At 40.6% G+C, this 23,169-nt stretch overlaps 1 protein-coding gene across 6 annotated transcripts in view; it reads right to left on the bottom strand.

Annotated features, from left to right (window-relative positions):
- PALM2AKAP2 (PALM2 and AKAP2 fusion) overlaps nt 1-23,169 on the bottom strand; it is a 268,242-nt gene that overhangs the window by 179,445 nt on the left and 65,628 nt on the right. For 5 of the 6 annotated variants that reach the window (XM_063423821.1, XM_063423823.1, XM_063423822.1 and 2 more), the window contains exon 3: nt 22,372-22,502. In XM_063423821.1, coding sequence (XP_063279891.1) covers nt 22,372-22,502 — 131 coding nt within the window. Of the gene's footprint in view, nt 1-7,972; nt 8,053-22,371; nt 22,503-23,169 lie in introns of those variants that run through there. The other variant, XM_063423824.1, reaches the window with a different exon arrangement.

Below are 23,169 nucleotides of genomic sequence, written 5' to 3'. Positions count from 1 at the left end.
AATGCATTTAAAATGCGTTTAAGCCTGGCAGAAACCTGTGCTGACGTTGCCTCTTGACCTGGGGCCATGTGCAGCACTCCCTGCTGGTGCAGTCTGCCGGCTGCCAGGCAGTGGGGTGCAGGGCACTGCACCCTCCCTCAGGGCGGCAGCAGAAGGATTTTCTGGTGAGTCTGGATGCTCAGCACATCACTGCAGCCTTTCCCATGCCACATTGACCGGTAGGTGACCTGAGTGTCCCACATCCAAAAATAGTTGCAATATACAGCCTGTTTCCAGTTCTGGCTGAGGAAGAGAGGGATGTAAAAGTATTTTTCTGTGGTAAAATTGAACCTTCCCAGGGATAATTCCTAATGGCTAGAAACCACTCTCTGGGGTGGGATCTTGACATTATTTCATGAAAACTCAGTCATACAAGTCTCCGTACTTTAGTTAACTATTTCTATTTTGGACACTTCAGTGTCCCATATTAAAAAAAAAAGAAACTAAAAATATCATGTAAAAAATATTTTGACCTTATGATTACATTTCCATTGGGAAGCAGTCAGGCTGATGCTGGCCCTTTCCACATGACCTCAGAAGGGGCTGTAGTAAGAAACCCAGTATTCCATACAAGAAATGCTCTAGATTTTGTTACTCTCAAAATGAGGAGGGATGGAGGGTGATGAGTCTGGATAGAAAACCACTATGCAGACATAAACAAAGGCATGGAACAGGGAGTCAGGCAGTGGTACTCATAGGAAAGGTGACCTGGTAGCATTTGGGACAGGAGCCTCTAGAGAAGGGCTGCACCATCCCACCACAGTAAATGCCCAGTGCCACTCCCGGTTCGCCTGCTGGCTTGCAGACTGTGGGACACAACCCTGTAAAGCAGCATTTCCTCTTTCCCTGTCTGGGGTACCACACATTCTCACACTGCTTTTCCTCATGCTTAGCATGAAACATGGTAGGAAAGTTATTTAATATTCTGCTTTTGAGACAGGACAGAACAGAAAGCAGAAGTCATTGCTGAAGACCAATCTGATGAAGATGACTTCTCTAACAGGATGAAGTCTTGCAATGCTTGAGTGGCTGCTGAGTTATCTGTGTGCTGCTGGAGAACAGAGCATTGGCATGACAAAAAGTCAGGAATGCCAAACACATGTTTGGCAACTGGAAGGCAGGCTAGTGAGAGGATGAATCAGGGCAAGAAGGAACAGGAGCAGAGAAGGCACTTTCACATCTCCATGCTGCAATTGATGATGGAGGGGATCAATCACAGCTACACTACTGCTAAAAGGAGAGGGAATAGACCAGCTAAGAAGCACCACAGCCCCTGGCCTTGGCGACCAGCAACAGCAGGGAGGACCCTTCTCCTGTCCCATTCCCCGAGGCTGTCCTGTCTTGGCTGTCCTGTCTTGTACCAATGAGAAGCCCCAGGGCAGGACCACCTGGTGCTGCACGTGTAGAGGATGGCTACCAGCAGGGTGCTGCAGCACGGCTGCTGGGACAGCACAAAGCAGGGCGAAGGAGGGGAACCACAGGCTGCCTGTGGTAAGATTAGTGATATCTTATAGGTTAGGAAAGTAGCTTAATCAATTCCCTCTGTTGCCTTGGATGTTTAACATGCTGTACCAGAGACTGTAAGATGCTTTGGGCAATTCTTAGCAGAAACCTGGAAGATACAAAATAAAGAGATATAACAAACCACTGAAGGGAAATACAATACTCTTAAAACCCATTTGTATCAAGCAACTGCTGTGACAGAAAATATACGTTTGATTCTCCTTGTAGATACAATGTGGTAAATAATTGGTAAACAATTACAAAGCATTTATACGCAGTATTGAGCAGTTGTTTTGTTTCACCCTGGGAATGAATTTTTATTTCTCTGACCATAGATTACTTTTCTGTCTTTGCTTAGAAGTTGACATTTGTAGGGGTTAAAGGACATTGGAAAATTATGGGATATGGTTGATGATTTCCCTGAGAAGTACTACTCCTTTGGAAAACACTGACTTAATTAAATGTAAAATATTTACAGGAATTTATCTATTTCATGATAATCTGACAGGAAACTATCTCAATATTTTGTTTCCACGAAGCAGAAACATTTGCTTTTTATATTACCATTCAGCAGACAAAAACAGATAAGAGCGTTCCAGTGTTAGCGTTCAGAATGTTTTAGTCTTATCAAAATAAATGTTTCCAGGAGGTCAGACAAATAATATTAATTCCTCTCTTTCATAATATTTTTGATAAACTTATTTTTTTCTCTGTCTTTGAGGCAGTGTTGAAATTTCAGAGTCTCAGAATTTTGTCTATGATCAAAATTTCTAGGTATGAGCCATTCAAGTAATCGCTTTATGCTACAGCTTCTTTTACAGCTTCAGCTTCTCCTAATATTGTTCTCTACGGTGCATAGAATCTAAAATTTATGTCTTCTGTTCCTCTTCACAGATGTCTATTCCGACTCTAACGACAAAGCATGAAAATCCAGTGTCTATTTCAGACTAGTGAAACAATGTAAAATTATTTGAAGAGCAAAACTGAAACTATGAATTCAAACCAGAAGATATATTTACGCCTTCAAATTAGAACTCTGAAACAAATTACTCCAACACAGAAATATTTTGCCAGCTAGTGAGAAGAGGGGGAGTGGAAAGAAAACTCCATCATGATTTCAAGCAGTTGTACCAGGAACTGGCTGGCTGCTTTGCATCCAGTTCAGTGCCTGGCATTAGCTGTTTCTAGATATTTCATAGAATCAGACCAAAAATGCAGCATTGACTTGCATATAGGAAAGTTTTTCCCTTACCTAAAATGCTTTGTTATACACTGCAGGAGCCAACAGCCTGTCCCAAGCACTAATACAGTCTGTTAATCCCTGGGGACTCTACATGGTATTTTCCAAAATACATCACCGTATGAGTTTACAAGTGCAGCAAGATGACTGTTGCATATAATGCAAAAAATTTGGAGTTCCCCATACCCACATTTTTAATATCCTGGTTTGAGTTTCACAATCTGTCACTCGCTCTAGTGAAAAGCAGTTTCTGATCTCACTTCTGTGTTTCATTTCCATGTATACTTAGTACTTCTCCAAGAGAATTACAGAAACAGAAAATAGTGCAGCCCTCCCTCTTACATCAAATATCTCAACAAACTAATCAAGCTTCATCCCGAAATTGTCCTGAAGCAGAGATTCCCCCGCAGCCATTGACAATCCACTCCAGTGCTTCAACATGCTTACTCTTGAAAAAGGTCTGCAGGAGAAATACTTGATTATTTTCTTAAATATCTTGCCTTCTGGCATTTTAATCCCATTTCTCTTGTGTTTGAAATTTATTTCCCTCATCTTTACAGCTATTTTCAAAATAATTGAAGACATTATCACATCCCTGTTCAACTTTTTTTTCCCAAAATAGTTTTCTTCTGCAAGTTGTGGATCTTTGTCATCAGAAAGAAGGAGATGAGTCTCTGACTGGCTGTGCTGAACCCCAGGGGCCCAGGGGAAGGGGTCCAGGAAGGTCCTTGATTGCAGACTGTGTTGGCTGAACTAACACTGCTCCTGCTGACTGTCTTTGACCTCATCTCACAGTTCTGAAATGATGGACCCTCCATGGCCTCTCCTGTGCTTTACTGTCCTGATTGCTGGAAGGATTTCCCTAATGAATTTCCATTGCCAGTACTTAATTTCAATAGTTGTTGTCCCTTCTACTGTGAACACAAAGAACGCATTATTCCTTTCCATTGCAGTGGCTGATGAAGTATTTGAAGACCTACTCTCTGCACTAGACTGAGCGCTCTTTCCTTGTAGAACATATACCCCAACCACTTCCATCTCCTCCTGATTTTCTGGTCTGAACTGTACTTCCAGTGCAATTGTACTTTTAAATGGACATTAATCCAAGTGAGGCCTTACTAACAATCAGAGTGTTCTTTTATTTTGATTACCTACATACCAAACATCTTTACAGCCCAAAGTCCTTGCCTCATGTCCAGCTTCTTATTCATCGTAGTACCCGTATGTTTTTGAGAGAACTGGGCTGACAGCCACAGTTGGCTGACTCTACAGTTGGCTATGCCTACCCAAAAGTAAAATTTTGCAACTTCCTTCTTCTGCATTTTGAGAATCATCTCTGATTTGCAATTACCAAACTGTTCTTCACCATGTGCTCCCATGTCTGATGTTGTCTTCAAGTTTAATAAATAGAGCATCTACTCATAAACCTTCTCATCACCTAAAGTATTGTGAGAAGATGAAATCGTCTAAGAACCAGTGTAGAGTCCATTAAAACTTTTCCCTTCAATTTTGACAGAGCAGCTTCTTATCAGTATTATCTCTGTCTCAGACAATTTTTGTCCATATCAGGTTTCTACTTGCTGGATTATAAAAGTATCAAAGAGTCCTTACTGTTGAGGTAAATGGCATCCTCAACTGATATGGTCTGCTAAGTGCCTGTCAAGGAAGGCAGGTACCATAGCAGGCCTTATTTGGTAAATTTAGGTTGTTTATAAAGCACTGTTTATTCTCCTAGACAGCCACATGTAGTCCTCTAAGGAATGCAATTAGGTTGGTATCCCCTAACTCCTCTCTTCTCTGCCCCCTTGGTCAAGTTAAGCATGACATTTGCATTTCCTATGAATGTCTCCTTTCAAGATCTCAAATGGACAAGACTCTGAGAGAGGGTCATCCAAATGTCCAGTTTGAGGATGGATCTCACCATGCTCAGATGATCTGAAACCAGACTGATCTGCCATGATATTCTTCAACTTGTTTTTCCTGATTCTGCTCCAGATATGTACCTGGTGCAACTGCATTTCTTGCCCAATTGCAGCACAACTTTTCAGTGAAGAATGAAGAACAAAACAAGACTGTCAGTGTCATCTACCATCTTTCCTCTCTGTGGATAAGGAGATCAGGATTTTTTTTTGCTTTCTCTCTACCAGTAACACAACCATAGAATAATTTCATATTATGGCACAGAGCACATTATGCCTCTGCCTTTTTCGCTTTTGTCCTCACCTGCTTTTTCAACTCTTTCAAATTATGCTTAGCAATTGAACTAATTTCCATTTTCTGTGACCTTTTGTCTTTGCTTAATGCCAAGGAAAAGCCAGTGATTCAGTACAGTGAGTCTGATCCTAGACCTCCTATCCTTCCCCTGGCCAGTTCATGCTTTTATGGTCATTCACCCTGTGTAACTCCTTTAACCATCAAAGCTTTCAGTTATGAAATCTCAAATTTATTGAACTCTTCATACACCAAAATCATTATTTTAAATTTATTTTGCCATTTGTAAATCACAAACTTTGTAATTTCACGGTCATCCTAGTCCCTAATCTTTATATTTTGTGGGGTGTCGCCATAGACTAACTACTCTCCAGAAATGCCTCATTTTGAACAGGTAGCTAGCTGGACGAGGTATTCATGCTCCAAATATTTGCTTCCCTGTACAGGGTGAGATTAACATGATTAATACTCTTTTTTAATTAAGCATAGCTTTTAATGACTTGCTCTTCTTGTGTTTCTTCTTCTGAACTTGTCAGGGGATGCTACTAGTTAAATGAATCTGAGAGTGGTGATTGACTCTTAGATTTTTTCCAGTATTATTAGGGTAACCTAGATGCTTCTGGTTAGGAGAAAATTAATATGCAAAAGCTATTCTTGCCTCAGTCAAATCACAGCTTCTTTTTAGATAAGCAAACAGTGAAGCTACAAGAATGCTAATCAATGTGGAACACAAAGAACAAAGATTTTTCCCTCAAGTCTACCCTCCCACTTAATTAAAAAATAGTCTTCCTAGGAGAATAATGAGGAAAGAGAGCGAAGAGGGGAGCAGAAGGGGTGAGAATCAGAAGAGAACCTGTGCTGAAACAGAAAGTATAATTTTTACATTTCCTGATTCCTTCTGGAATTAAATAATGACACCATCATGCTGTGACCTATTTTTTCTGGACCAATCTGACCTGTGTTGTCCAACCCTCTCCAGCTGTGGTCACAAAGGCTGAGTAATGCTTGAGGACCATCGAGGCTGCTGCTGAGTGAGCATGGATGGCACAGCTGACGGAGGTCCTTGATACCACCGAGTAAAACTCCTGTGTGCGGGTTTGCAAATCCTCCCATTTGCAACCCCTGGGATGAAAGGAGGCAAAGAAACTAGGGCTAAAGCCTGCAAAGTTTCTGGCACTCTCAGCTTCCTCTGTGCTGGAGTGGCAAGAGCATTCCTGTCTGCTGCCCTAGAGAGAAGCAGGTAGTGAAGACCCCACCACTGACGAGTGCAGAGGAAAAGGAGGGTTTCATCATGGAGCCATGTCACATTGCTGTTCAGAGTTAAATGGGAATTTGGTGACAAAAGAGAAGAGTGGGAACCCAAATGTTTGCTATAAAGCTGGCTGCCTGCCTTGCTGAGATGTGACAGCAGAGGAGTCTGTACAAAATTGCTGTTTCCCAGAAACCCTTTGCCATACTGAAGAAGCTATCAAACTCTTAAAAATAAAACAATTAAACAAACCTAGAGGCTTGGCAGGAGGGGAAAAGATGGCTATGAATAGCATTTAAGAGAGAGAAAGCTGTAGGAGCTGTTAAACTCCAGCAACTTTAATAGCCATGACAGCCTTAAATCCTTACAAATCATCCTACCAACAAAGTCCACCTAACTGCAGCAGAAAAGGAATGCCTCTCTGTTGGCTGGTCTTCCTTTCATTTGTCCTAGCTGATGGGGGAGAAGAGGTACAATTAATATTTTATCACCAAATGAATAACTGCTGCGTGGTGCTTAGGCTAATATTTCTCACAAAGAATACATACTGTATGAAACAAGAAGTTCAGATAACCACTAGAGAGGAGATACTTTATTAAAAAATAAAAGAATTTAACAGAACATCAATCAGAGCTGCTGGGGTAGTTCTGGTGATTTGGAAGGCAATACTTTATCACTTTACCTTGATTCTCCTTGGGTAGCTATCTTCTCAGCCTCCCAAGGTTTCCCAGTTCTTTATTAACATTTTCATCCAGCAAAAATTGGACTCTTGTTCTCCAGAAAAAGCTGGAGAAAATGGATTTTTCAAACCTCTCATTATGCAAACCCTATCAGAATACTCTCACAAACCCATGATTCAGCATCCCTGGGGCAAACAGACACATTAACACATTTTGTACACTCTGGGCTATTTCCCAGACAGCATTCCTCCCATGGTAGACACAAAACAATATTATTTGTTTTGAAGACACTTTCCTATGTATGAAAGAAAATTCTTCAAAGAATTACATAAGATTAGACCACTTTCAAAATACATGTGGTTCAGATGAAAAAAATAATTTATTTGTAAATATTTAGCATTACAAATTTTTCTCAATGCATAGAACAGCATGAACTTTTCACCAGTAAAATCATAAAACAAGAAAATTAGGTAAAATCAAGATGTTCCATGTCCTGTTTTAGTGTCTAGTTACTATCCAGAAAAGCTTTCATTACAAAAAACCAAAAAAACCCCAAAAAAACCCCCAAAAAACCCAACCAAACAAAAACCCACCACCCCATATTAATCTAACATAAATTTGTATTATGGTTAACTTGTCCCAAATATCTAGGGGCAAAATCAGTGTATTACAGGCTACTACAGCTTCTGAGAATCTCTCTATATGATTTTTGTGGCAACAGAAGAAGTGACATATAATTTATTAAAATGAAAATTTTCAGATATGCATAGTATATGTTGCTTTCATAATGATTGTTTTTTGAATGAAGGTTATTAATATTTAGAGAAAGGAATTTGAAAGCCCACTTCTAACCCATTTTCATCTTTGTGCACAGTATTTTCAGATAGCTATATATCTACCAAAGCAACAAGCAGTACAGTCAGAGATTACTAAACACAATCTACCTCTTCCCTGACCAAACACAAGCTATCAGTATTTCTTTCCCTTATTGCACTGAATCCTTTTCTGCTCAGCAGCAGGTAAAACAAAGACTAATGAGGAAGGAATCACCTTTCAGAAATGCTGGGTCATTGCATCAGGTTTTTCAAATGTCTTCTCTTTTGGGAGATGAGGTGGCTCAGCGGGGGCCGCTAAGATGGAAAAATATCAATGTATTACTCATCTTATTCAAGATGCCAGTATGATGCAGTCTGTACTGATGCAGTAAGTGGTAAGACAAGCCACTTAATGAAGCTGGGAAATGATTAAATACCAGCACTCTTAACAAGAAAAAAGACATTTTCAGGATAAGTAATTTTGCAGCTTTGCCCTACAGACATTTCATATGACAAAATAAGCACTGGAAATAAGGAAGGAATATCAGACTCCCTGCTTTGCTTGAGTCATCACGTTTAGCAGCTGTTGTTGATCTGGTAATCTTTCACAAGAAAAGCTGTATTATCTTGTTTGCAATTGAAGCAAGTCAAGAACAGCTCCACTGAAGCAAGTAAATTTGTGATTTAACTGTGCAAACCCAACAGTACCCCAGTGCCACATGAAGCAAACCTGGTGTCCAAGGGAGATGTAGTGGTATTTGGTGGAGGGCCTGACAAAGCACAGCTCCACCAAGGAGCCACCTGTAAGAGTCATCCTGTTAATGAAATGTCTTCATTTGTCACACGCCTCATTTAAGCAGGAGTTTTCATTTCCCAAGAACCACAGTGCACTCTCCTGGCCTCCATTTGCACTTAAGAGGGAGTAACTGTGGATGTTCTATTCTCCTTTCTTCTTTGAAATGCCTCAAGAGCGGAACAAGTGCCTACAAAATGCAGTGCAATAGCAGCCTCGCAAAAAGTAATGTGCAACAACTTATACTGCGGGCACGAAATATGTTCGGTCCTGGGATCCACAGTAGCCTTGGACACTGTAAGCCAGGACATCAGGATGTGACTCTCATCTGTTCTGCTGACTGTTTGCAGGTATCAAAACGTTTGTTAGCTACTACATTCCCATTCTGTAGAGTGGAAAAGGCTGAGGCATGGATGAAGAGTTTACATGGTAGACATTGGTCTGATCTGGTCATATTTTCTGTTCACGGACTCTAAATTTTAAATATAAGCCTTCACCAAGCCATTGTAACACAGTGTCTTTCTGCTACATATGATGTTTGGTATTGCCTTAGGTAGCATCATTCTGACTATACCAATGTCTGGTAATTGAAAGTCTCTGGGTAGAAACAAGGTATTACAAACATTTAAGAAAAAAACATTTGGTAAGAAGAAAACAAGTTCTCGAAACTTGTTTGTGCGAAGTAAACTTCAATTATTGGAACCTGTTTTCAATTCATTCTTCTAGGGTAGATATACTGTTTTCAGTGACTGCTGTCCAGAACAAGCTGGCCCCTTTAACTGACCTTTGATGCTACACATGCATGAAAGCATCTCCCTAATAGCCTGAATAGGGCTGGGAAAGTAGGATGATTTTTCTGTGACATAGCTTCAATATGATTAATGATTTACATTACATGCTGGTTTTTATGTAGCAAAAAGCAGAGAATGACACAGGGGTTTTGAATGTAGAGTGGTTGCTCCTGAAATTACTTGTCTAAAAGATGATAAAAGCAGAGTTGACCACTGCTGCCTGCCTATAAGACTACGAAACATTGCCCACAGCCTTAAAACTGGGCTTTCAATGACCATATGTGTGACATAACAAGTTACATCTGATGTGCTGGTTACTTCCAGCCTTTGGCAGGCAGAAAATTTTAGAGTGTGCCTAAGTGAAAGTACAGTTATTTCACAAGAAAAAAACAGAGCCCAGGATCATCATGTTCTTGGCATGGTGACACCCTGCAGTCCTCCACAGCTCTCCCCAGAAGGTGACACCAATGGGGTAAGGGCTCAAAGGCACAAAACATTTCCTTTGGCATGTTTTGGGGCATAAACAGGGTACAGATGTAAATTCTGTGGTATCTTCACTGTTTTCTCTTTGCTGCTATATTTCCTAAAGTCAGAATGATGTTATTTTGCCTTTTATTTATTTTCTCAGCTGGAAATCCTATAGCATAAAAACTGGGCTTCCAGTTTAGCAAATACAGACTACTCCCCCACATCAGAAGTGATGTCTTATCCCTGGGCACAATTTCTGACAGTGAGATGGGTGTCTGTGCAGGACCAAATCAATGGCTAGCCCTGTGCAACCCCTCTGGAATGACCTTTGGAGGGTGAACAGACTACTCTGGTTTCCCCACCTCGATGCTGCAAGCAAGAGAAGACTTGCCCTGTTCTACTGGAGACACACTGTTGCTCTGCAGCAGCTAATGCCTGGAATGCATGTCTAAATTTAGGAACCTTCTGCCTTTCTGGGCTTATTCCAGGTGTGCCAAGTGACAAAGCTCAGAGGTCATCAGACAAGTCAGAAAACCCTTAGCCTTTTGTTGTAGTTTAGTAGTATTTCATATTGCCCTTCTATTCTTTTGGAACTAATTAGGAGCTTCGTCTTCAACTGAAAGCCTCAACAAACCTCAGCTGGGTTACTAGGACTGCTCCTTTATCTAATGGACCTACAGAAAAACATCTTACTGCAAACCAGACTGCCCATCCATGTTGTGACTGCAATGTGGATTCTTGGGAGGATCACTTGTGTGAAATTCACTGTCCTGATTAAAGAGTACCCTTACATATAAAGAGCAAAAATGAGGCAAAAGATGGATTTATAACAGGAAATAGTACTTACAGTTTTCCAAGTATGTTTTTAAAAATGCACAAGATTAAAACTGGATGGAAAACTTCTAATTTAAGCCTAGGGCTTCAAGATTTAATTATAAATTATTTTCTCTGGTCTTTGACTTGACATGAATGTTACATACTCCCCTACCATATGCTTATATATCGCCAGTAATCCATGTTTATTGGGAATATCTGTCTATTTACACTTTGTGCAGTTAAGCTTCTGTAGGCAAGTTCATGTTTCCCAAATGGGTTTCTTACAAACAAAAAGTTATTTAAATAACCCAGCAATAACTCCACCATTTAGGACATTTTCCCTGAGCTACAATCAAAGATGTTAGGGTCTGAGCTGGAATTGCTTTCTCTCTCTGGTATCTGTTTGCAGACAACAAACACCTCTTCTGGTGTTACATGTCTATGGTTACAATTTAAGTCCACCAGTTGATTATAAACTTAATTTATCTACATGACAGATCACTCAAGCTTGGAAAACCTAGGCTCTAGTCCATGCTTCTGGTCCCCACTTCCTTTCTAGTCATTGCTTGCCTTGATGACATGCATATAAAGTCTTTGCAGCAAAGAGTATACACTACTGTGCACAGCACCGGGTGGGGTGATGCAACTCCCCTGGGGATCCAGTAGGAATCCTGGATTTCTGACTCACTGCACACAGAGAGTGACAGCAGGAGAAAAATAAAAAATAAAACAAGCCCAATGGTTAATGGGCAAAGATAAAACCACCATCACATTAAAGAGATTCATCAAGTATTTGGGAACTGTATTCTGCCAGCTGAATTAAAAAATAAAACTCCTATAGGAATTACGAACAAAAATTAATTTATGCAGGTGTGTCACACCATGGGCCTAGATCAGCTCAAGCCATGTCTTCAGAAGCACTACATCACAGCTGCCACTGCAAAATAAGAGAAAAAACACGAAGAATTCTGAAGAGCAAAAATTCACTCAGTATTCTAAGGGGCACCAATGAAGTTCTCTTCATAAAATGAAAAGCATTTCCTGCACCAAAGAGCTCAGGTCACATCATACTAAATGTGTGAGAAAGATATTTGCAAAAATGAACACTGGAGTACAAGATGTGGAAGAACTGCTGAAATTCTTTGCTTCAAATAATGCAAGAAGTCTCTGGTAGAGGTAAGAGTTTAATCAGGGGTAATTCTGTCCTTCATCCTCCCATGGCAGACTTCTTTCCTTGAGGCAATTCCCAGAGACACACTCTGCACCACCTACATAATCTAGACAAATGCAGGATGCAGACTTAGTCCCTGTGATTCTCTCCACTAGCACTGACTGCAAACTTTCCCACTGATAGCTGGTTTTGCCTACAGGGTAGGTTATTAATAAAAACACTGTATTTCTGTATGTATTCTAGTAGAGGGGTAAGTACATGGCTACAGTATCCTCTGCCCATAGAACTCACTCCATTTAAGTGTGCATACTTTTTGCGGGTAAAAACATCAGTCCACAAAGGGAAGCTTTGCTTCTGTAGCTGCATTAGTAGAAATGCTCTAGTATAGAGCTGGCATAATTAAACAGACTTTCACGTGGAGGACTAAATGCATTTTCCTGGGAATGGGACAGCACGAACATGGTATTGCTCTGTCAGGTCGTCCAGACCATTTACAATCTACAAAATATTTTTACAGCTTTTTGAAGTTTCACCAGTGATCCAGTTATTCAGAATCAGCTTCATCTGTGTCAGACAGTATTTTCCTTGGCAGGTATTTTGTTTTTGAATTTACTTGCCTTCTTAGGACTCTGGTACTCTATTTAGGTGAATTTGTCCAGAGGTAGACTGACAGCTACGGAGAAGAAAGAACAGATCCCCATTCAAGCCCCAGAAGACCTATGTTACTGGCACCTAGAGCATGTCAGACCCTTGTTTACAAATTCTTTTACATGGGTAGTACGCAGGTGAACCAACTTCAGTATATACCTCTCTTCCACTGTCTCATAGCTATGACTCCTTGCATATCAGGTAGTCTGTACTGGCTGAAGGAGTTCTAAAAAGAAGCATGGACATTGTCCAAGTCTGACTCCAATGTCTGGTGGACTGGAATTTACCTTTCACTCCAAGTATTCTTTCTAAGACATTAATGATGTTCTAAAGTCATAATCCAAAACTCCAGCTGCTTGACCTTACTGACCAAACTTTGCAACACACAACATGCTTTGTTCAGGAGTCCTAACTGTAGCTCTGGGTATTGATTACATGGAAATCCCTGGTAAAGCTCTGCTTTATCTGACTTTATCTGAACTATTTTTTTATGTTGTTGATTCTGCAAAATTTTTGAGTTTTCCTTCTTTCCTCCCTCTCTTCCCCTCCACTGCTGCTTGAAGGACTCCTGACATCTTTCTTAAATCCTTTTTCCCCTGTGGCCACAACAGGTCACAGCAGATGCCATGCAAGTCTTACTTTGAAATGGTTTTAATCCATGTGCATTTGTTGTATAAAGTCTCTCACTGCCTCCACTTACTAATCCCTATCTCCGCCACAGGTTTTGCTGTGCATGTCATACCAAGTCAGTTCTCTACTCTGAGTTCTCATAGCAATCTGGTGCTGGGCCTGATTCCTTAGTATCTTACACTACAGAGCCATATACCATTTCAGCCTACACTTGTACATGGCAATGAGCATGTTTTACCTTTCTAACATGCTGGTCCAAGGGCTCTGAATGTCCCTCACTGTTACTTTGACCACATCAGTCATGCGTTGTATTCTTGGATGTCTACAGGTTTTTCTGAATGCACTGGGCATCTCCGTTACAGCTTGTTGGCATTGTTAAAGTGAGACCATGATATACGTGCAAGCAGATTACTGTCTGTTCCTGAACATACCTCCTTGGGACTTTTTTCTTTGACTGCAAATTCGCAATGAAATTCATTACATGTGTCCTTTTCTCATCAATCAGGATTCCTTACTGCACATCCAGTCTCTCTTTGGCTTCAGTGGACCATTGATGGAGATTTGCATTACTTTTTGCCTTAGGAGTCACATACTGCAAGAGTTAAAATACCCTGCAGGGAAGATGACATGCTTTTCAGACTGTGGATTTTTTAAAATCGAGGCTCAGACTGCTAATGCCCACTGAGTGGCTCCAGACACTGCACCTTTCCCCACCTGCACCTGCTCAGCGCTAGCCCAGCTCTGTAGAAGTCTGTGCCAGTGCTGGAGATCAGCAAGAGTGACAGGGCAGAGAGCCTGGGGTCATAAACAGATGGTCTATGACACATAAGTAATCGTTATTGGTGGATATTTGCTTCATGGTAGTGCCCAGAGGCCCAGTAGAGGGTGCCTGTGCAGCAAGAAACATCAAGGCTTAACTTCCACACATTGCCCTTGAGGCACTTGACTGAGGTGCCAGAAGTGAGGAGAGCGAGGGGCTTACACAGGCCAGAGAGGAAATGCTGTTCCCTCACTGACTGCACGGGGGGCCCAACTGAGATGATGATTCACTTATTTAAGCTCCTGGGGCTCAACAGGATGAACGTGGCCTTTTGGGAGAAGGGAATATTGAGGGCCAGAACTCCAGCTGTGTCTTCCCTGGCTATGTGACCACGTGTGTGAGCATGCGTTCATGTGTGCATGTACACTGCATGTCCTGACCTCAGAATTTTATACACACACACACACACACACACACACACACGTGTACACTGCATGTTATGGCCTGTTTATGTCCAGCACATAAAGAGTGGTTTGGCAGGGAATACAGAAGTCCTCTGATTTAATTTGAAGAGAGACTAATGATCCTGTAAAGCAATAAAACAAATTCATGCTTTTGGCTAGCTCTCTGCCTTATCTTTCTAAATACGCTCCTGGTTTGTCATGCCTGTCAAGTTTGTGTACATGAAGGTTACCTTCACACAGACTTATCTTCCTGTTATAGAATTTCCAGAATTTCATTTTTTTCTACCAAGTGCTATATGAATCAACTTTATGTAAGGAGCTGTTCCACCTGTACTACCCTGTTAGGGCTGGCATACAAGCAAAGCAAACTAACCAGCCAACACCAACAAAAGTAAGCATAATAAGGAAAGGAATGGACTCTAGTCAGTTTTGTTTTACTCTAGACAATTATCCCATTTGGATCATGATTAATACTTAATTTGGATATAAAGAAGTTTAACACTTTCCCGCTCCTCATGCTATAATACAGTTTACTGCTTCAGGAAGCCCTGTCAGTTCTACTAGTTCTTCTAAAAAGAGGTGTGAGGATCTTTGCATCTGTGGTGATTCAATACATACGATAATGCAGGTATAAGGAAGAGATTTCCCTACCTGGCTAACACCATCACACTAAGAGATGTGTACTTTTTAACTTTGAAGTGTTAAACCAAAGGAGGCTCAGGAGTTTTTCATTTTGTAATATTTCACTACGTCTCATTTAGTATGGCAACAGAAACCCAGCCTTGCACAAAATGTCTATTTTATTGAAAGGCTGCAGTTATTGAAACTGCATTTTTTCTTGGTGAACCTGACCTAGAGGTATTGCCTCTTTCCCAAGAGGGTGAAGCATGTGAGCTAGTGTTAACTCATATGGAAACTGTTGGCACTTTACAAGTGTTATCTTGCCTAAAAGATGTATCCTTGTGTGGTGGTTTTAAGCCCAGCTGGAGATGAAACTGTACCCTAGCTGAAGCCAGGACACCTTGACAACCTGTTTCTGTTCTCAAGGAGCATGTCTCTAATCTATAGCACACTGACATGGGTGAAGCATCAGAAGCACTAGAGATGGAAAATCCTTTGCTATGTACAGGCAGAGTTTTGGGATTTCTCTTATATCTGGTTGTCAAATTAAACAAATGGGTGTATGTCAAGGTCCATATATGATACATATACTTGAGAGCAGACATAGTTGAGGTGGAGGGAGTCTGTGCTCCAATGAAGAGTCTATCCTTTTGTCCATCCTGTAAGATGCATTAAGTTATCCATTCTGTAAGAAATCATTAAGTTATTACACGCTAGAAATGCCTGGGAGCTGTGGAAGATTCAGAGATTGCTAGTATTAAACCCAGAACACCAGCATTTAAGCAACTGTTAAGGCACTGGCATATAATTCTGCTATTTTAAGTATGAGTTGAGTTTCAGAGCTGAAGTAGTAAGCTGTATTATTATTTTTAGTGTCTCCTTGTTGTTTCTTTTTTTAAGTGTTACATCTGAATATATTATACCATATGAAAAAACTTCAAATCCATTGCCACTCAGCAACCCCTAGCTCATTGCTTTTCTTACATCATCATGCAAGTTCTGAGAAATTCTGTAATCACACTGCAGAGCAGGTTCCTTTGAAAACCTGTAATTTCCTGGGTTTTAGGCTTTTTGCCTGGTTTTGTTTTGGCCTCTGTTTTCCTAAGAAATGTATCACATATGAAAATAAACTCCATAAAGTGCAATGGGAGGTGAAGGTTGTGCTCTTTTGGAAACCACAGTTCTGAGGGATTGCTGAAATTGGAATCTGCAGACCTGCAGCATATGAGAATTGGTGTTGATCAGTCTTAGTGGAGAACTAGACAGAAAGAAGGCTTGGGGATGAACAGCTACTCCTGTGCAGAAAGCTTGATATTCCCTCACAAAGTGTGCAGAATTTGAAGACACTGCATGGCCAGGAGGAGATATTCCTGCAAGTTCACTCTCACAGAGCCCACCCAACAGAACTGGTCAGATGGGAGGCATATGGAGGTACACTGAAAGCTTTCCTACAGTTGCATCTGGCATTCTAGGTAAAAGCCAAAAATGCTGAATAAACAATGCACCTGATGATGTTCTCCATCTGCCATCAATGTGAAGTCACAGAACAAGACATATTGTTCTCTGCACTAGCATAACTTCAGGAACTGCTTGTATCTCTCTGGAGATTAAGACTGAAGGGAAATGGCTGAGACCTGGCAAAGGAGACGTTTATGGCATCTTGATCCCAGCTTACACTTTCTGCTACAGGGGAGGTCTGAGCAGCTGGTTTTGACATCAGATGATCCTTATCTTGAAGGAGTGCAGTTGCATCTCTCTTAAGTTTTCTCTCTCTCTCTCTCTCCCTCTCTCTCTCTCTCTGTCTCTCTCTCTCTCTGTCATGCAAAGACTATAAGTGACAGTGCAAGACAGACTGAATTATATTCAGAGTTCCCAGCCTGAAACATACTAGGTTTTTGTCATGGAAAGAAGATGCAGGAAACAAACATCGGCATCAGAAAGAAATGAAACAGATGCTGAAGGAGAGAAAATGCTAAAGAGGCAGCAGCTGCAATAACCTCACCTGAATCATGAGTCTGTACTTGCTGGACTCTTCAATAAGAAGAGATTTTAGTGTAGACCCATCTAGCATTACAGATCTGTGAGGCATTCATAGTATATTACAAAGATGTGTTAAGGAGATTTTATTTTCTGTATATCAAAACAGCTTGGGGAGGGTTTTCTTTTAATGACCCAGCCCAGCCTCTCTGACAAAACTTAAATCTAAGCATTTACCTGTAAAATTCAATTGCAGTAATGGGAGAAGATGACATTTCTGCCAAATTTCAAGAAATTCTACCACATTTTGCTTCCACTTAGATTTGGACTTATATCAAATACTAGTGAGCAGACAGAGATCAAGCACAGTAAAACAACAGAGTGTCCAACCAAGGCACCTTTTGCTTTGGAGAGGTGGTAAGCCTATATTCAGCTTACATTCAGCATCTATTTTGTATCATGTAAGCTTACAGTCAGTATCTACTTTGGTCTCTCAGGTTAAGTGTTTTTCTTGTAAGCTGTGCTTCTCCTGCACTTCTTTCATTAGGCATCTTTCAGTTCAGCACTCTGAGATGGGAGGTGCTGGGAGGGAGGGATTTTTGCTTGCACTTATTACCTGCTCACATCATCAAGACAGCAACAACCATTAAGGATGTGCTTGTCCCAGGAAAGAGCTCATGTCCTACGGGCCAAAGCACAGACACTCCCATCATTAACACTGCAGCTCTCCCTCCATCATGGACCACCATGGAAAAGTTTTCTCCTAGAGACAACACAGCAGTGGCTTATCACCAGCATGCAGAAAAGTGAAGCACTTCACAACAGCAAAGGACTTTTGCAAACATTAGGACCTTGAATGTGCTGACAGATGAGTAGTCCTGAGTAAAGAACAAGGGATCCACTTACTCCTTTGCCTTTGTCCTGCAGTACTTTATGCACAAGAGCTGTCACAGTGCCAAAGTGCCACATGTGCTCATGTGCGTACATTTTGGGGATCCAGAATCCACTGGTTTAAGCTGTCTGCCTGGTCCACATGTCCAAAATAGCTAAAATAATAATTCGTCGCTCCTTGGACTTGTTGAGCACCTCCTCATCCAAGGTGAAGAAATGCACTCTTGATTACTGGAGGAATATGCCACTTTGCTGAACATTTATTTCACTGGTTTTCTTTACTCCAGGAACCACAAGTCCTGTCCTGGTACTTCATGCAGGTGTTCACTATCAAGTAGGGAGATATAGAGTATTTCTTGTTTCCATGCTACCCAAAAGCTTCAGAGAAAAAAAAAATCTCTTCATCTTTTGTAGTAAACACAGGCCACCAGCTATGAACTATAATTTAATCTAAAACAACAGAATAATTTTGGGAGCATTTGAAATACTGTGAAGGAATAGCAGGCTTTGGATGGGCTGCTCTGTTCTATGAATACTACCTGTACAATATCCAGATGTCAAATGCCAACTTTCCATTCACTATTGCAAAACACTCAGACCATCACATGGTAAAAAAAACAAACCATGGGAGGCATGCAACACATTGCAGCATTTGTTTCACCCACAACACACTATCACAAATACATCTGTGAAGCTGACTGGGAATCTCTGTCAATGCTATTCCAAATAATATGTTTCAGGTCTGTGATTTGGAGAATAAGTTTAAAGAAATGGAATTGCTTTTGATTAATTTTTCATTCCTTTACTATAATTTACTCCAAATCTAAGGTAGCTGCAAAAAACACAGGAGATCACTTTTGTACTTTGTAACAATAGGAAAGAAATTCAGAAATGCCTGCTTTCCTCTACCACTGACCCAGGATCTTTATAGGAACACAAAAAAAACTTAAATAAAGTTTATGTCTAAAAGCAGTTTGTGTCAAGAGATATCCATGTCTGGCTTCACTCTGACATTGATACAATGCTGCCACTAGTCTTTGAAACCAGCCGGGTTTCAAACATTTAACAACTGACAGACATCCAGTCCACTAGAGACCCAGAGAATGTTGAATAAGGGGTTCAGCCTTCTTGTAAAGTCCATTGGACCAACCAATTTTTTAAAAGAAATGCAAGGGACAAACGATTTTTATGTGGGGCATCTTGTCTTATTCTGAAGATTGAAGTCAGGCAAGCAGGAGTGCTGGAAATGCAAGACCAAAATTATTCAGCTCTTTTGACTCCTTGATTTTCACTTTGCATTCTTGTTTACAAGGGTTCTAAACATATTAAACTAATCCCAACTGTCAAATCACTATTCTGCCTGTAATCCACAGTTATACCATTCATATGCCTGCATCTTGTCCTCATCTTGCACTCTCTGTTTTTTAACTTACATGTACATTGTGTACTTCTATACCCTCCTGATGTTAAGTAACAGCATTATAATAGCATTAAATTATTTGCATTGCATTAGTTGTTCTGCTTTATTCCTCTTTTTCTGATTCTGGTATTTTTTTCCATTGCTTGACATGAAGTGTACAAAAATGCTGAGTAATGTAGCCGTTCTTCTTTAAGATGTTTTTGCAGACGAGGAAGCTCATTAAATCATTACACTTACTCATATCTAAGTTGAGTCAGATGTACATATCCTTGCAAGCTACAAACTGAAGTATATGATTTCCTGTATCATGATAAAGTAACACAGAAGTCTCATAAATAAGAATCAGTCTGTACTCTTAAGCATTTTTACTTCCTCAGTTGAAATTAAACACTTCCCACACAAAGGAGAGCTGGTTACACTAGCTTAAGAATAAACATTAGAAGCATGTTTACATCTTGCAAAATGTATGATTTTAGTACGAAGGTCACTTAATACTGGACTACAGTCAGCAATACTCAACCGAAGAATTTGTGTGATGCGAAAGGCCTTAAAGATCATCTACAAACCCAGTGCTAGCCTTACTGTTTCTCCAAACGGTACTGGTTTTTTCTGAACAGCACACATCCTCATGAGCCCACCAGCTGCATGAGTACATCCTCTGGCCAGTCTGGCCTCAAACACTCTCCGTTTTTTGGTCTAAGTGCCACAGTTCACTGAGCTTGTCAGACCTACTGGTTACAGCTGGCCTGAAAATAACAATGGGTACTTCTCTTGTACCACAGCTGTTCATGCAGTAAAAGCAGGGGTATGAGAAAGGAACCTTTTTGAGTGCTTCAGGGTGTGCAGAAGAAATAATGGTCTCTGTCATGATGATGGGATGCTCTGCTGCAAGAGGAAAGAGATGGTTTCCCATTCCCCTTTCTTACAACAAGGTCATGAGTACTGGCTGCTAGCAGGTGCTGGACATGCTTCACCCTGATCTGAGAGGAAATGCAAATGATAAATTTTTAATAATATATTATGTATTTTTATATATATTTTCCAGTATGTGTGTCCCAAGACTTTTTCACAGACATATTGATACTGCAGCTGCTAAGTGCTTGCATATATGATGCAGTGTGACACTAATGAATATGCAAGATCCATGGCACAGTGGTTTTACAGTCCCAAGGAGGCTCAGGAGCTTGGGGAATCAAGGCTGTGGAATCAGCCTTAGGGCTGGTTTTAAAGTGATTTTCTATCTTCCTCGTGAACCAGCTTAGTCTGTCCTCTGTCACCCTTGTTGAGAGAGTTTGGGCTTTTTCACAGGATTCCCCTGGATAGTGCATAGTGGACTTCCAAAGGGCCATCGATCCCCTGCAAACATGAACAGATGAACAATCCCTCTGGAACCCTCTCCCTTGATTCTCTCCTGGGAATGTTGAGGGAAAATGCAGTGCACAGAGAGCAACAAAAACTTTCAGGACGAGTCCATTCTACTTCACTCAGGATAATATGCTTGACATCTCTCCCCCTTTCAGCAGCCCTTTACCTTCTTAGCCTATTTTGATGGGCTCCAGATATGCCATGTTGTCACAGATGTAAATTGTAATTAGACTAATGAACTCAACCTCTGCTGTCTAATCTCAACAGTTCAGATGTAATATCTTCTCACTTAAATTAAAATACTTTTTTACTGTCTTTGGAATTCCTGGAGAAAGACAACAGGGAAGTTAAGCATGTTAGTGATGCTGTCGCACAAATGTCATCTCAACTCAGAAGAAAGCAGCTAACCTGTCATTTGACAGATAAGTGGTCACAGAAGAAAAGAGCTCCCTTATTTTCAAATATTCAATATTTGATTTCATGCCTGCAGTTAAGGAAGCAAAAAAGCAAACCACAGCAGCAAAGGTTTTACACAGTCCTCCATGCTACACTTTGAACTAATTAAACAAAGAGGTTTCACTGCCTTCAGTGGTGGTACTCATATAGCAGAAATCAGCCACTTCTGTGATGTGTTTTGCTGGACAGGGTCAGTGCTCTTAGCATCTTGCAGCATTCAGCACTAGATTAAATGTGTATTACAGTACATATTTCTGAAGCACAGTCCATATATTCTTTCCATATACAGTATCAATTTAGGTAAAACATCAGGTATCATATGAAATCTAAAAAAAGTTCTCTTGCCTTATATTACCACAAACACAAAAGAACAATACACACTCTCAGATCAGTTCAATTAATGTGAATCACAGGACAAAAACCAGCAGCATGAGGTAACTTTTACATTCATGCTGATCTATATCTTCCACATAGTAGTCATTTAGTATTGTCCAGGCCTAGGGTAGATCTGCTTGTCTATATCCCCAAGGAAACATTCTCATTGACTTCTCCAAGAAATTTCACAAGAAACCTGCCATAAGGCAAATTGAGTTCACCAGATGCTAAGTTAATATCTCAACCCTTGGACTACTGGTCCCTGTCCTCTGCTGCAGCTTCAGCTGATGTATTTGTAAAAGTTGCATTGCCAAGTTTTACCAGCTTTTGCCAGATGAAAAAAATCTAAATTTACATAACCTAAATGATAGAGGCAGCTCTGGATTTTGCCCTGTGAGAATTAAAAGCACTTTCCTCATGAGCTTTAGAGCCCTTTGTTGGTAAGAAAACAAGGAAAAGCACAAAAAAGAGGACAAATGTCAACTCAGACTGCAATGGTAAACTGATAAAAGGAAATCACTCTAACACCCAAATTCTGAAAGCAATAGGTATTTGATCTGCTGGTGGTATTTGCTGTTGCATTTCAAAAAGTCATTTGCAACAGTGAAGTGAGTGCAAAAGGATGTTCTCCCTCTTTGAACTCATTTTGGCTGTAGGAGGTGTAAAGGAATGGAGAATCTCTTTAGTGTTGTTCAAGTCATACGCACGCAACTGAAGGGGGAACTTGGCCCTCTTTTTAGCTACCTCATGAAAGAAATCCATAAAATCCCATTAAACACAAAGACAACACAATGGCTCTATCTTGAACAATGTGGACACCTAGGAGATAAATGCTGGGCATATTTGGCTGTATGTGTGACTGCCTTTTACAGCCCTGCCTGGGCAGCTGCCATCAGCTGCTACTGGAGATGGGCACCTGGGCAAGGAAAGTCTCCAGCCTTCATGGGAGTGACTGTTCTTAGGCAAAGCTAAAGGAAGCTGTCCCTACCTGTGTATGTTTTCTTCCAGCTTTTTCACCTTCAGCTCATCCTCTTCTGACTGCTTCCTTCTGGCTTCTTCCTCTTCTGCAGAGCCAGCAGGAATTCCCTGTAGCAGCCATTTTTCCCGGAGAGCTTTTGACTGTAATGTAAAAAAATCCCATATCTTAGGTATAGACTGAACAAAAACTATCTGAAGATTGAGAAGGAGCTGGTTTTGCTTCCGAATATTAGATTGTTCCCACTGAAGTTCTGCTTACTGCTTCAGACAGCTGATAACAGCCAAACCATCAGCTGTTTATCCAGATGTCAGGTCTTTCACATTCAGGAGTGTCAGTTTTTCAGTATACAGGTATTTATCATCAATGCCTTCATATGAAGTTATTTTTAGTTTCTAATAAAACCAACAGTTTAAAATTAGCAAATTAGCAAGTCTTGCAAGAACTGAAATTTTTGAACCAATGTGTGGGTTTCCTGTGAGTAATAAGGCATGTGCTGGAAGGACTAAAGTCATAACTTTTTAAAAACAAAAGATCAGTGTGCGCTAAATGTAATGTTTTTCATGGAGTATAAAATTGGTCTCCTACTAAATCAATCAAAGATGTTGTTTTTTATTTATACAACAGATGTGTTTCCATACATTTACAGGCAGACAGACAGACACACATGTATACATAAACATGAGCAGAAACATCATCCCTTGGGCATACACAAATTAGAACAAATGAACAAAAATCTTCCAGAAATTGTGGAAGGGTTGCCAGGACACGGCAACCCTGTAGCAAAAAGCACCAATATCCTTCACAATA

The sequence above is a fragment of the Prinia subflava genome, chromosome Z, assembly GCF_021018805.1.
Source record: "Prinia subflava isolate CZ2003 ecotype Zambia chromosome Z, Cam_Psub_1.2, whole genome shotgun sequence".
In the NCBI taxonomy this organism is placed as follows: Eukaryota; Metazoa; Chordata; class Aves; order Passeriformes; family Cisticolidae; genus Prinia; species Prinia subflava.
Note: the sequence above shows the minus strand (reverse complement) of the source record. Positions and strands in the feature narration are given on the sequence as shown.